The sequence below is a fragment of the Aythya ferina genome (assembly GCF_964211825.1).
Source record: "Aythya ferina genome assembly, chromosome: 2".
In the NCBI taxonomy this organism is placed as follows: domain Eukaryota; kingdom Metazoa; phylum Chordata; class Aves; order Anseriformes; family Anatidae; genus Aythya; species Aythya ferina.
The window spans coordinates 83,671,884-83,687,630 of NC_140297.1; the positions used below are offsets into that span (position 1 = coordinate 83,671,884).

At 40.5% G+C, this 15,747-nt stretch overlaps 1 protein-coding gene across 1 annotated transcript in view; it reads left to right on the forward strand.

Moving 5' to 3' along the window:
* The window catches only part of DNAH5 (dynein axonemal heavy chain 5), a 126,234-nt gene that overhangs the window by 56,625 nt on the left and 53,862 nt on the right, over positions 1-15,747 (forward strand). Inside the window, exons 41-45 of the mRNA XM_084509041.1 lie at positions 3,047-3,200; positions 3,774-3,920; positions 5,699-5,940; positions 14,486-14,662; positions 15,201-15,405. Coding sequence (XP_084365167.1) covers positions 3,047-3,200; positions 3,774-3,920; positions 5,699-5,940; positions 14,486-14,662; positions 15,201-15,405 — 925 coding nt within the window. The remainder of the gene's footprint in view (positions 1-3,046; positions 3,201-3,773; positions 3,921-5,698; positions 5,941-14,485; positions 14,663-15,200; positions 15,406-15,747) is intronic.

Consider the following 15,747-nt stretch of genomic DNA (forward strand, 5'->3'; position numbering starts at 1 on the left):
ATTTAACAGCAAACTGTATTGGGTTTCTGTAGCCATTGCATTTGCATGGTAGCAGGTGGGCTGCTGGGGTGGCCTCTGTGAGTAGAGCCCAGCAGCTGCCCCATGTCAGATTAGAGCCAGCTCCAGCTGGCTCCAAAAGGGACCTGCTGCTGGCCAGAGCTGAGACAGGGAGAGATCCCGTTGGGCCTCTGGGAGAGCAGATTGAAGAAACGGAAAACAAACAAACAAGCAAACAAAACAAACAAAAACCACTGCTGTACAGCAACAGCTGGGAGAAGGGAGTGAGAACCAGCCCTGCAGACCCCAAGGTCAGTGCAGAAGAAAGCACACAGCCATGTTGGAGCAGTTCTTGGAGAGCTGCTGCCTGTGGGCAGCCCATACAGGATCACTTTGGGAAGGACGGCATCCTGTGGGAGGGACCCCACGTGGAGGAGGGGCAGAGAGAGACCCTGAAGGAGCAGTGGAGACAAAGTGCCAGGGACTGGCCACAGCGCCCAGTCCCAGTTCATCTGTGCCACCTGGGGATAGTAGCTGTTCAGTAGAGGGTGGATGGGCAGGGGAGGTGTTTTTAGCTTGCTTTTTAGTTTCTCAGTGTTCTAGTCCACTAGTGATAGGCAATAAATTATATTAATTTCCCTATGCTGAGTCTGTTTTGCCCATGATGATAATTGGTGAGTGATCTCCCTGTCCTTATCTTGGCCCTTGAACCCTTTCCATTGTATTTTCTCCTCCTTTTTTTTTTTTTTTTTTTTTTTTTTTTTTTTTGAGGAGTGGGAGTGAGAGAGCAGAGTTGTGGTGGAGTTCAGCTGCATAGCATGGTCCAATGCAATTTAGTGCAGTGACAGCGTTGAAATTTTTGGTAGTTTATTTGGGGCATTTGCTTAATGCTGTGCTTTATTTCGCATTCTACTAAACCTTAGTATCTAGAGAAACCCAAAGTGGTCAGCCAAGTTTTGTTTGTCTTGGATGAGGATCAATGATTTGTTGAATGGAGCTCTTAGTTGTGTTTTCGGAGCTGCAATGATTCAGTACAATGAAAACAGCTAGGTTAGGACAGAGTCAACTTTAAGAGGGCTGTCTTTATTAGGGAAGGGAAGCAGAAGCTGTTGTGAAAAGATCATCGAGAAGAAACTGTCATTACTTGAATGAAAGTGTTTTCCTGTGTTTATATGTTGTGGTGGGTTGACCCTGGCTGGCAGCTATGCCCCCACACAGTCGCTTGCACACTTTCCCCTAGTAGTATGGGGGAGGGATTTGTATGGACAAAAATGAGGAGAAATAAGCTCATGGGATAAAGTCATTTTGTAAGTGAAGAAAAAAAAAAAGAAGAGTCTCCAAGCAACAGCTACTTCAGAGAAACTTCCCTCCAAGTTTTATTGCTGAGCATGATGCCGTATGGTAACAAATATCCCTTAGCTCTGTTGGGGTCAGCTGTCCCAACTGTTTCCTCTCCCAGCCTCTTGCCCACTCTCTGCCTATGCACTCGCAGGGCATTGTGAGAAATGGAGAAGGCCTTGTTGCAGTGCAAGCGCTGCTCAGTAATAGCCAAAACATTGGTGTGTTTTGGTCATAAATCTAAACCACAGCACCCTATGTTCTGCTATGAAGCAAATTAACTCCATCCCAACCAGATCCAGTATGTGTAACAGCTGTTAACAGAGGTTCTTTTCAGAACATATAAAGTCTGTTTGTGAACATGCTTCTCTTTAATATGAGTGATATCTAGTCTACAAGATTATTGCAGAAACCATGTGTATTAGAAATCATTAAGAAAAGATCAGTGCCCATTAGGACTTGATTAGGCTGAAGGAATAACTGAAGTGACCATCTTGTTTTATGTGAAGATGGAAATCAGTTCAGATATATTCTTCGGGTGCATCATTACCTTGTATATGTAATATTATTGGGATAAATATTATTTATTTATTATGTATATTAAATATCCAGTAAATATTACTGGATACATGTGGACTCTGGAAAGAAGTTTAAAAGCTATATTCATTACTTGAAAGGCAGCTTGATTGGTTTGTTGTTAGCTTCAAGAGCTGTTAAGATGTAAATGAGCAGAATTTTGTCATGTTTCCATGAAAATGGTGCAAATGATGTCTTCACACATGATGTGCTTTGCAAACTCCATTGCTTCAGCAGTTGTGTTCTTGATGGTGCTGAAGAGATGGTGGCAGCTTGTACTTAGTGGTTGGTGTTGATAAATTCATCCTGTGCAGCCTTCTTTTCTTGGCTTCCTTGCAGAGTGGAGTAAATAAGTTGAGCTGTCATGAGTGATACGGCAGGTATTAGTGCTAGCCTAAGCACTGGCAGTTTTAAAGTTTTCTTTAATATACACAGTGATGTGATTTAATATATGATGAGAAAAGCACTCTGTCTCAAAAATATATATACCCATAAATACACACATGCACATTTATATACTGTGGCAGTCCTCTGGTTTCAGAACTTAGTTGGTTTCGAACAGGAGATTTCATGGGGTCATCATGACAGGAAGGTTAGCCTGAAAGCTTTAGCGAACTTACTGGTATAGAACGATCATATGATATTCAATTTTGAAACAGCATGTATTTTCTCAGAAAGGTAACATGCAGAAGTTACTCCAAGATCTCTCTGCACACTGAAAAATGTTTAACAGAATGATATGCAGAAGAACTTTAGGCTACTGTAGGAATTTAAGGAACTTTATAATAAGAAACATGCCATAATAATAACAATAATAGAATTTTTCTGACTGGTAAGTGAATGACGTTTCATAGCTATGAAAGACATTGCTAGGAAGAGTGTTTCTAAAATTCTTGTCTTTTTCTTAAAATGATACATTAACCCTAAAAAAGAGTTAAAAAAAAATGGTTTATCTTAGCTTATTTTTCTGAATACATATTTGAACACCAAAAAACTCTTCTTTTTCCAAATAGTTTGTTATATACACAAAACCTTTAAAAAGAGTGTAGCCTTCTACTGAAGAAAGATTATTAAAATACCAAAGTATAATGTGCGCTAAAATGGTGGCAATCTGGATTTTTGTTGCTATCTATAGGTGGAGGATGCTGGACTTGTTTGTCATCCTCCTTGGAAACTGAAAGTTATCCAGCTTTTTGAAACTCAGAGGGTAAGACATGGACTGATGACATTAGGGCCTAGTGGTGCAGGAAAAACTACTTGCATTCACACTTTGATGAAAGCCATGACAGGTATGTGAACGTTTATATTATAAATGTTATAAAATTTTGCTTTGTTTCTTCAAAGGTAGCCTCAATTACTTCCCTGTGAGGATAACTTACTGGAAAATCAGTTTCAGTGTATTGTGATACTAAAAATTATCATGGTAGCATCTTTTAAAAACTTAAAAATACTTGACATTCAAATTCATATAATATATACATCCTGTTTTCCATATATCAGAAATTTTTATTCTAGAAACACTGAGAAAGAGAAGTACTGCCTGGGTAGGCAGTTGGAAAAAGTGGTTAAAGCATCTTACTTGTTCAACTGAGGTAGTGCTGAAAGCTACCCCTCACCATAAGTAGTTAGGTCTCTTCCTTTTTGAACACAATTCACAAGACAGGGTCTTTATCTGCAGGATAAAATAACTACTACTTCTATTATTTTGTGCTGCTAGAAAATTTTCCAAGTAAGCACACAGTGTCACTATAATGGTGAATGCATATTAAACCATCCACATGGGTGTAATGATGTTGAATTTGTTGAAGTTCTCTGACTTTTGAAATGAAATACCATAACTAACTGATGATCTGCCTGCATAGATTGTGGACAGCCACATCGTGAAATGAGAATGAATCCTAAAGCTATAACTGCACCACAGATGTTTGGACGTCTTGATGTGGCAACCAATGATTGGACAGATGGAATATTTTCAACACTCTGGAGAAAAACTTTAAGAGCCAAGAAAGGTATACCAAAGAAAACCCTTCCTCCAAAACAAAACAAGCTGCAGCTCTCTCTAAAGCTGATTTATTTACTTATTTATTTTTGAATATAGCTGTAAGAACTTCTGTTAATTGTATTTAAAAAGTCTCTGGTCTAAATGCTTTGTGTTGAAACTGTGTTGAGTAGCAAATACTGTTTTGCTTTTCCCTTTCTTTGAAATGAGAGGCTTTTGCATGAAAGAAAGTGAAAAGTCAGAATCTTCTCCTATAGCACTGCTATAATATAAAGTTTTGGTGCTGTCAGGATTTCTACCAGGTCTCAAACTGCGAAGGGTGTGAATCTTCTTAAGTTGTATCATATCTGCCAGCCCTGCACATGCCACAATCATGTGGCCACATGCCATCTGAAATGTTGCTAGATAATTCCATTTAGGCAACTGATTTCTGCCTGACATATACAAAATAATTCAGGCATATTCGTAGTCTGCTATATTATTTAAAGGAGAGGCCTTGGTGGTTTGGTGCTAGACAGATTCTTACTTGTCTTGTCACACTATTAGTATACGACCTTATTATTAGACCATTTAGACTAAAAAGGAAGAAAAAGGTGTAAAGAGAAAATGCAAGCATTTGTTGTTCAATTTAAAAAAATCCATAGTCTTTAAGGATACAGATTCATTAAAATAGAAAAAATAATGTTTGGATTTAATTTTATTGGTTTTGTTTCAAATTTGGAAATGTAGTACCCTGGGGAATGTAGCATTTCATTAATTGTTGGTGCTGTTTTTTCCCTCAGCATGAAATATTAAGTTAGTATACTCACATGACTTTCTCAGTCAGATTCACCATTTGCAGTACTCCTTTAATGACTCTTTATGAAGACCATCTCATGCCTGAGAAGCCTGTAATATAGCTATGAAAAAACTTTAAATATAAAGGTGTTTGGCTAAGAAGTGAGTTTTCTTATCCTGAACCTTCTTGATTCATGCCTAGCAACCCAGCATCTAGACAGTAAAGATTCTCTCTGAAGGCAGATGAGAGTGGGACTCTGACTACAGAGCTATCTGGCAATGCACAGCAGGGCTGGCATCCTAAGGGACGGGGAGCTGAAAGCCAAGGGGACTGCCAGGGCAAGGGCCTTGCCAGCTGGGGCTGGTTGCCCAGTAGTTAGGTGAGGTGAGCAGCACAGACCTAGACCCTCCCGGGAAACACAAGCATGCATTAAGATACATTTGCAGTACTAAGTGGAAAGAGCTGGAACAGCTCCCAAAGGAGCTGGAGCAAGTTTATAAACTGGGGAATCAAAACCAATAATCTTTTCTTAATGGTCCTTTTTTATATATGAAAGTGAGCATGCTATTTGAGAAAGTGTTTTTTCAAGTGTTCCTTTCAGTTAATCTCACTACATTTACACTAGCGTATTGGAAACAGATGAATGGTGGTTTTAAATAGTTCTGCAGTTTCTATCTTTATGTTGCTTTATGTAAGTTGAAATAAACCTAATTTATTATTGAATTGAAGACTGGAATCATAAAACTGGTTCAGACTATTACAAACTGATGACTTATGCTTATGACACTTTATATACTGAGTAACGGATAATTATTATGATAAGGTGACAAACTGAAGTACTTAATTGAAAGTGAGTAATGGAAATGGTAATTGTATTTAAAGCTGAGATTGTAGCTGTGTGCATGAATTCAGAATTAATTGAAAATATGTTTGAAGAGAGAAGAAACTGGTCCATGAAAGAAACTAAAACTTCTTTCATAGGCATTTTTGCCTTCTATTTTGGACTGTAGGTGACCACATCTGGATAGTTCTTGATGGTCCAGTTGATGCTATTTGGATTGAGAACCTTAATTCTGTCCTGGATGATAACAGAACTCTAACCCTTGCAAATGGAGATCGTATACCTATGGCACCAAATTGTAAAATAGTCTTTGAGCCTCATAATATTGATAATGCTTCTCCGGCAACAGTTTCAAGGAATGGGATGGTATTCATGAGTTCTTCAGTTCTCAGCTGGAGCCCTATCCTTGAGGTACAGTAGCTAAGTAATTATATTTGTTTATATATTGAAAGTTCTATTGGTTCTATTCAGCACTTTACTATTGCTACTTTAGGACGTAATTTTGTGACTCTAGCTATGAAATAGCCTTTAAGCTGTATAAATAAATAGCTGAGTATTTAATATAGCAGAGTTTATGGTAGATTGCACAAAATATGTTTTTTGGGGGGGGAACATAGTAAACATATTACACTTAAAAAAATAGCAACTCTAATATATTTCACATTTGGATAAATCTGTAATTCAAGGTAATTTATGCAATTAAAGAACAGCTCAGCTGTCAAAACACTGACTTAGCAGCTTCTGCTGCAGCTTCAGAACAATGAAGAAAGAGCAAACAGGCTGACTCAGAAATCTAGCAATCCTCAAGAAATCCTCAAATTTCATATCTTTTTAACTCATAAAGCCTCTTATGCTTGTAAGTCTTATTTGCTTGCTTTAACTGGATTCCTTGTCCATAAATTCCTGATTTGTCTGGCAATCAAGGTAGAGTTGATGTGCCTTAGGACATGGTTTCTGGTACTGACTGGATTAGCTGTTCTTAGTGCATGAGTGATTTCAGTAGAGACAGAAATCAAGAGAGAGACAGTATGCACCTGTCCAAAGCCTGAGCAGAAGACAGTGTCTGGAGTAAGTGCAGCCCCCGGGGAGGTGTGTCCTAGGCATGGAACTAGCAGGTGAAAGAGCTGGGGGGAGAAGTGAGAAGACTCATGTGCCTTCAGGGAAGACAAATAGGAGATCAGCATGGTGGCGGAGCTCAAGGAGGAGGTGGAGAGGTTGAGGGCCATCAGGGAGTGTGAGCGGGAGATAGACTTCTGGAGTAACTCCCTGCAGGGCCTCAAGGGGAGGTGCCGAGGTGAGACTCCTCAAATGGGGGCGGACACCCTGCCCTGTCCCCGTCGGGCAGAGGGAGGGGATCTGGGAGCTGAGGAGGAATGGAAACAGGTCCCTGCTCGACATCGCAGGCGATGCTCTCCCCTTCCGGCCCCACCTTCCCAGGTGCCCTTACACAACAGGTTTGAGGCCCTAGAGATTGAGAGGCCGGTGTGTGAGGAAGAGGTAGCAAATGTTCCCAGGAGGATGCCTGGAGCGAGGAGGTCGACTCCGCGCCTCAGGACTGCCTCCACCAAAAAAGACAGGAGGGTTATTGTTGTTGGTGACTCGATTCTTAGGGGAACAGAGGGCCCTATTTGTCGGCCGGACCCTACCCGTAGGGAAGTCTGCTGTCTCCCTGGGGCCAGGGTCAGGGACGTTGCCAGGAAGCTTCCTAACCTGGTACGCCCCTCTGACTATTACCCCCTTTTGATAGTCCAGGCGGGCAGTGATAACATCGAAGGGAGAAGCCTCAAGGCTATCAAAAGGGACTTTAGGGGGCTGGGTCGGTTAGTGGATGGAGCGGGAGTGCAGGTGGTGTTTTCGTCCATCCCTATGGTGGCAGGGAGGAGTTCAGAGAGGACACGGAAAGCCCACCTGTTAAACACGTGGCTCCGGGGCTGGTGCCAACGCAGAAATCTTGGGTTTTTTGATCATGGGGCACTTTACTCAGCACCTGGCCTGATGGCCGCAGACGGGTCCCTATCTTTTAGGGGAAAAAGGATCCTGGGCCAGGAACTGGCAGGGCTCATTGAGAGGGCTTTAAACTAGGTAGGAAGGGGGATGGGGCTGAGGCTAGGATTGTTGGGGCTGTGCCAGGGGGAACAATGGCAAGGCCGGAGGATAAGGCAATGGCCCAGCTGAAGTGCATCTACACCAATGCACGCAGCATGGGTAACAAACAGGAGGAGCTGGAAGCCATCGTGCGGCAGGCAGGCTACGACTTGGTTGCCATCACGGAGACGTGGTGGGACCAGTCTCATGACTGGAGTGCTGCAATGCCTGGCTATAAGCTCTATAGAAGGGACAGGCAGCATAGAAGGGGTGGTGGTGTGGCTCTCTATATTAGAGAGTCTTTTGAGGCTGTAGAACTCGAGGTTGGGAATGACAAGGTCGAGTCCCTTTGGGTTAGGATCGGCAGGGACAACAAGGCTAGTGTCCTGGTCGGGGTCTGCTATAGACCGCCGAACCAGGATGAGGAGACGGATGAGGAATTCTACAGGCAGCTGACAGAGGTTGCAAAATCATCAGCTCTTGTACTCGTGGGGGACTTCAACTTCCCTGACATATCCTGGAAGCACAACACAGCCCTGAGAAAGCAGTCTAGGAGGTTTCTGGAGAGCGTGGAAGATAGCTTCCTGACGCAGCTGGTTAGTGAGCCTACCAGGGGAGGTGCCCCGCTAGACCTTCTCTTCGCGAACAGAGAAGGACTGGTGGAGGACGTGATCGTCGGGAGCTGTCTAGGGCAGAGTGACCACGCAATGGTGGAGTTCACTATTCTTGGCGAGGCCAGGAAGGGGACCAGTAAAACCGCTGTATTGGACTTTCGGAGGGCTGACTTTGAGCTGCTCAGGACATTGGTTGGTGGAGTCCCTTGGGAGGCGGTTCTGAAGGGCAGAGGGGTCCAGGAAGGCTGGGCGCTCTTCAAGAGGGAAGTCTTAATGGCGCAGGAACGGTCTGTTCCCACGTGCCCAAAGACGAGCTGGCGGGGAAGAAGACCGGCCTGGCTCAACAGAGAATTGTGGCTTGATCTTAGGAGGAAAAAGAGGGTTTATAAGCTTTGGAAAAGTGGGCAGGCCACTAAGGAGGACTTTAAAGAAGTAGCGAGGCTGTGCAGGGACAAAATTAGGAAGGCCAAAGCTCATCTGGAGCTCAATCTGGCTACTGCCGTTAAAGATAACAAAAAACGTTTCTATAAATACATCAACACAAAAAGGAGGACTAAGGAGAATCTCCATCCTTTACTGGATGCGGGGGGAAACTTAGTTACAAGAGATGAGGAAAAGGCGGAGGTGCTCAATGCCTTCTTTGCCTCAGTCTTTAGCGGCAATACCGGATGTTCTCTGGATACCCAGTACCCTGAGCTGGTGGAAGGGGATGGGGAGCAGGATGTGGCCCTCATTATCCATGAAGAACTGGTTGGTGACCTACTACGGCACTTAGATGTGCACAAGTCGATGGGGCCAGATGGGATCCACCCAAGGGTACTGAGGGAACTGGCAGAGGAGCTGGCCAAGCCGCTGTCCATCATTTATCAACAGTCCTGGCTATCGGGGGAGGTCCCAATCGACTGGCGGCTAGCAAACGTGACGCCCATCTACAAGAAGGGCCGGAGGGCAGACCCAGGAAACTACAGGCCTGTCAGTTTGACCTCAGTGCCAGGAAAGCTCATGGAGCAGATCCTCCTGAGAGTCATCATGCAGCACTTGAAGGGGAAGCAGGCGATCAGGCCCAGTCAGCATGGCTTTATGAAAGGCAGGTCATGCCTGACGAACCTGATCTCCTTCTATGACAGAGTGACGCGCTGGGTGGATGAGGGAAAGGCTGTGGATGTGGTCTACCTTGACTTCAGCAAGGCTTTTGACACCGTCTCCCACAGCATTCTCCTCAAAAAACTGGCTGGACGAGGGGGAATGGGCTTAAGTTGAGCCAGGGGAGTTTTAGGCTAGATGTTAGGAAGAACTTCTTTACAGAAAGGGTTGTGAGGCATTGGAACAGGCTGCCCAGGGAAGTGGTGGAGTCACCATCCCTGGAAGTCTTCAAAAGACGCTTAGATGTAGAGCTTAGGGATATGGTTTAGTGGAGGGCTGTTAGCGTTAGGTTGGAGGTTGGACTCGATGACCTTGAGGTCTCTTCCAACCTAGAAAATTCTGTGATTCTGTGATTCTGTCTTTGCAGAGATACTGAAGCATCCAGATCCAGAGCCCTTCAATGGAAAGAGAGTCTGTAATAGACTGAATTCATAGGTTTGGTGAACAGAAACTCCCAAGATAAGGAAGCCTGGAAACTTGTGACTGGCAACAGAAGGGAGACTGCTTCTCCACCTGCAGATCTGCAATGGTAGAAGAGGCATAATGCCTTGAGAACAGGTGAGGAGAAACAAGACCCATGTGGGAAGACATTAGAACTGGCTTAGCCTTAACCAATGAAGAGCAAAAGGAGTGTGATTGTCATCAGAGACACCCTTCTGTGTTGGAGATGCCCTTCTGTTGTGACTCAGCAATAGAGGTTTGGTGCTTGTGAGGAACTAAGTTTGGTAGCAGACTGACTGCTAAGGCTTTCCTGTCCTCAGACTCCTTACTCTTGTTGCTCATCTGTAAGGGTACAGTGAAACTTAGAGGGACAATGCCAAGGTTGTCAAAAGTGATTGCAGAGCTGTTGGGGCTGAGGATGAAGGGCAAGGGAACCCAGGTGATGTTCCTGATCCTGCTATTCAGGATGAAAGGCTCAGGTAGGAGTGTGTGCATCCAACAGGTCATTACTGAAGTGTGGGTCAGCTGTCACAGGCAGAGGCTCGATTTCTGTGACCAGGGGACTTTCAGGAACAAAGACTGCTGAATAGAAACAAAATTCTTCTCATCAAGTTAGGCAACATTGATGAGGGGATGAAGTGGATACTCAACATGTTTGCAAACAGCTTCTTCAGAGGGACCTGAACAGACTCGAGAAACTGGCTGACAGGTACCTTGTGATGTTCAATGAAAGCAAATGCAAGATATATGGAATAAACCCATGCAGAAATACAGGCTGCGGGCTGACTGGTTAGGAAGCAGGTCTTCAGAAAAGGAGCTGAATGGTACTGGTAGATGAACTGTGTGCCTTTGTAGCAAAGAAGACCAATTGCATCCTGCACTGTACATCTACTAAGAAGAATGGCCAGCAGGTGTAAGGAGGCAGATATGATACAGTTATTGGAACTGAATTGCAGTTGCATTCTACTGTTGTTACAAAAGCTTCTCTGTAGAGAAAACGGATTTCTCAAAAAATCATAAAACCCCTAAGCTACTTCTCATTTTTTTTTAATCTTTTAATGAATGCCGGAGGGTGTATTTTTCTTCGTACTGAAAGAATAACACACACACTGTCTTCTTCCCCGTTTTTTATTTTTATTTATTGATAATTCAATAAGCTTCACACCAATCTGTAACACAACCTCTAGTTAGGAACTGCACAAACTAATATTATAGCAAAATGTCTCAATTCCAACCCAGTTCCCTACTGAAAATCATCCAAAAGCACAAGAAAGAGTCTCTGGACCTATTGCTGTAATTTTTCCCCAGTCTGATTACTGATGCTAGTGCACCTGAGTCAAATATTTTTTCCTAATTATTCTAGTACCTAATCTTATTTTTTCTACCTGAGTGCCCCTAGCATTTTGAATCTAGTATTTTGGGATATTCATATTTTTATTCACAACAAACCAAAAATAAAGACAGGAGGAAGCATTTTGCAAGGACAGCAAAATTAAGGTAAGAGGAAAGATTTCTACAAAATTTCACCATAGTTTTAGAAATATTTATTTATTTATTTATTTTTATTGCAAAGATTAGGGATAGCAGGGAATATTCATTTTTTAATGCTCTCCAACCTTTATAAAATCTCCAGCATTCCCTCAATTAAGTGTATTCTCTGATAAACTGCATATCTCTCAAAAATCCCCCAGGAAACACAAATATTCTGTTACTGCTCTGGCTGCTGTTGCATTTAAGAGAGTTTACCTCCAACTCATTTAGAAAGTAAAACAAAAAAAGTGAGGTGTTTATGCTTGGACTCTGTAGTGATAATGCTTAGTAACTGTTTTCATTCTGGTCCTTCACACCTGAAGGAACAAAGGAAAGCCTTTCTTGGTATGAAAATGTTGATATCTTTGGAGAAAAATGTTAACAGTTTACGTCATAAGACGTGATATATTCTATTTCGTAAAGAAGATGGCAGTGCAACTCTTAGTAAGACATGCTTTCTCATGTACTCTACCTATGCTTTTAATAACAATCCTCCTTGTTATTTTCTGTTCTTGATCTTTTCTTTTGGTACACAAAATCTTTTACATGAGTTTTCCATAGGGCTTTTCTCACAATTATTAAGGTAATTATTTTTGCTTTTATATTACAGTTTGGTTTGGTTTGGTTTTCAATCCTTCCATTCATGTGCTTTTTTCAAATAGTTTGTGTCTCTCTTTTTTTTTTTCCTTTTCTTTTCTTTTCTTTTCTTTTCTTTTCTTTTCTTTTCTTTTTTTTTTTTTTTTTCCAAATAGTGGATGCTTAGCTGTTTTAAATGCAGCAAGAGCCAGTTCACAAATATTCCAAACCAGTTTTCCTTGAGAGATAATCCACTGAACTTCAAAACACACGATTCCTTATCAGTACAGATACTTGGAAAAATGTAAATGAAAAAATATTAATCTAGGACAGTGACTTCCATGAGATTCCACTTGTGTTGTTCCTTTCCATACTTATAGCACTGCCTATGGCCTACTGATGTTAGGTGTTTACAAATCTGCCTCCTTGTTTTGGTATATATTCCTTGTTTATTTGCAGACAACGGCTTGTTGAATGTTTCAGTTTAAATCAAGCTATAGATTCAGCTGTAAAGACAGGAAAACCAAAGAAAATGGGCATTTAATTTTGCTTTATCAGACCTGATTTACCTCCTCATTTCAAAGTGATACAGAGACTAAATTTAGTTGTTTTGATGTAAGCGTTGCACAGAAGTAGTTTCACTTATTCCATAATGATCTTATGCTTTTATTTTGGTAGTAGCAACATTTAAAAGGAAAACATGAAGCTTTTTTTTTCTTCTTTATTTGCTTTTAGATAACACAAAACAAATGAAGTTAATTTCAGCTGTGAAACAACCTTTTCAACCTCCCTTTCGCTCCTCCACCTTCCCTACATAAAAAAAAAAAAAAAAAAATTGACTGTGAAATTGCAATCTGTAGTTATTTATCATTTTAGCCAAGAGCATATTTGTGTTTTTGTTTTGTTTTTACTTCAAAAACAAAACATCTTGATGTCTTTTCCAGTCCATCTTCCTTTGAATCTATTTTGTAGTGATATATAATACATATTCCAGCAGGCAGTGTAGTTGTTAATCTTGCATTGTTTACTTATTTTACTAACAGAATTAATTTTTTTTTCTTTAGTTCCTATTTCTTAGATGCTGAAGTGAACATAGATTTGGTTGATATTTCAAAAGCATTTTGAAAAATAATAAAATACAGATAGCTTAAGAGAACATTGTATATATTCAGATTTCCTGTGATTATAGTTTATAAATAACTAAATATAGCAACCTCTTGGGATATCGTATACCAAGGCATAAGCAATTCAAGATCTGAAACTTGCCATATTGGTAGTTTTGTGTAACATGCTTCTTAAGCATATATTGCAAAGTGGTCAAAGGTATTTGTTCCATGACTCATCAACACCTTGAAAAACAATAATATTTTACCAGCTTTTCTAATCTACCCTAATATCTTCTGAACAGCTGGTTAAGTTCCACATATGTATTTTAAGTATTGCCATTTAATCTTTTGCTCTTTGTTTTCCATGTACTTGTCTCTAGAAAGCTTTTTCATACATCTACCTATTTGTAATAATTTATTTACTTTGGACTTTAAAAAATAAAGTTTCAGAAGATTATGTAGGTAGATGTGTGGAAAGCAATCATAGAAGCACAGAACAGTTGAGGCTGGAAAGGGTCACTGGAGACCATGTAGTAGAACCCACCTCACTCAATACAGGACAACTGGAGCAGGTTGCATAGGGTGTCCAGGTGGGTTTTGGGTATCTCCATAGTTCCAACATTCAACATAGACACCAGAAGACTCTCTGAGAAACCTGTTTCTGTATTAAACCACCCTTACAATAAGAAAGAGAAAAAAGTTATGTTTAGATTGTATTTACTATTTTTCAATTTGTTCCAAGTATTAGTTTGAATTTTGGTCAAGAATATGCAAGTGTTTTTGCTGATGAGTGTATTTTATGTGGGAAATAAATTCATGAGAAATAGATAAGAAGCATTCCACTACAGAAGTGATGGAAGACTTCTGAGTAAATCTAAGAAGCAGGTTACTGCTTTCAGCTAAAGGCATCAAAGAACAAATACTGTTCTTATAAATCTTATAGAACAGTTTTAATTAGGTTTTGTTTATCCAACATTACAGATACAGAGATGCCCAATAAAAATATTACTATTAATCAGGCACACAGCATAAGTTCATGGACACTCAGCAGTCATCCACTCTGAAATACTTTTTCTCCACAATTGCCAGATTTTTCCAGGGGAGTGTGTATCACTGCTAAATGCTAACATGGTGAAGAACAAATCAATTCTTTCTTTGAAGAGTTTAATCACAGCAATTGTAATTAAAAAATACTTGAAAGAATGCTTTTTGTGCTGTTAAAAACTTTGAGTGCTTTTATTCTTCAGTATCCATGCTGAACCTCTGGTGGTTTTCCAACCCTGAGTAAAGAGTTAGAACTTCTGCTAGGCAAACTGTGCCCAAAAAACAGGGAACTGAGTCCCCTATCCCTCTCAAGAAAAATCAACTTTCCATGCTTTCAGGATCTTTTGAATTAGCAGAGCTGAACTGAATGACTTTCATCAGGAATTAAATTTATTTTCTCACCGTACTCTGTAACAGGGATTTTTGAAAAGGCGTTCCTTCCAAGAAGCTGAAATTCTACGTCAGCTGTACTCTTCGTCATTCCCAGACTTACACCGCTTCAGTATTCAGTCTCTGCAGAGCAAGACTGAGATGTTGGAAGCCTTTGTGATTATGCAGAGCATTAATATGCTGCAAGGTCTTATCCCACCTAAGGTAAAGTAGTGTAGGGTTTTTCATGTTTATTTATCTAATGGAGATAATTGTAAGTCATGCAGTTATGTGGAGAGATTTTTTAATGTCTTGGGAGTATAAATGAAGATGCAGGATGGTGAGGAATATATTATTTTTCTTTTGAAGACAGTACTTAGGCTGTGTCCTCTTTTCACTTTTGGATTTGGTGTTAATACACACACAGCACGTATCAGCAGCTTTTCTTCAGGGTGTTTATTTATTTATTTATTTAATCTTATGGATTGTTACCAGATTATAAACTATAAAATAAACAGATCAAATGCTGTAATGGGTGATTGAAAGTGGTATTTGCTGGTGGTTTTCTGTTTTTTTTTTTTTTTTGTGGTCCACTAGGTACTGATTCAGTCTATTAGTTGGGAACAACATCACTAAATTTAAACATAACTGAAGGCTTTTAACCTGATGTTACTAGTGATTATCTACTAGTGATTATCAAGTAGAATATTCAGGCTACTGAAAACACAATGAAATAAAACAAAAATTTAACTTAATCCTTTAGGAGCAAGGAGGGGAACTGACTCCAAAATACTTGGAAAGGTTGTATATCTTCTCTCTTATGTGGAGTGTTGGAGCGTTACTAGAACTGGAAGACAGATGCAAAATGGAGCACTGGCTTCGAAATCATGCAACAATAAAGCTTGATCTTCCGTGTATTCCAGAAGGCAGTGAAGATACCATATTTGATTATTATGTGGCATCTGATGGTTAGTTACCCTGTTGAGTGCTTTGGGGTAGAACTTAGAAGTTTTTTTAAAATTGTGCTTTTTTTTTTCTTTTGTAGCTTATTTTGTGTTTAGTTTTACAACTACACTTTACCGGTAATGTTGCATAAAGCTTTTTCCCTGTTGCCTTTGAGAATTCAGAATGTGGATACATTGCTACAGAAATCTACATGGATTTTGTGCTAATGAATTGTCAAGTGAACAAAAATAGACAAGCTGGAAAATTGTGTTCTTGTCATAATTTTAGGAAACAGCTGGGACAGTGGACCATGTTGCTTTTCTCAGGGGTTTAAGAGGAGTAAGACTCTTAGATAATTTTGGACT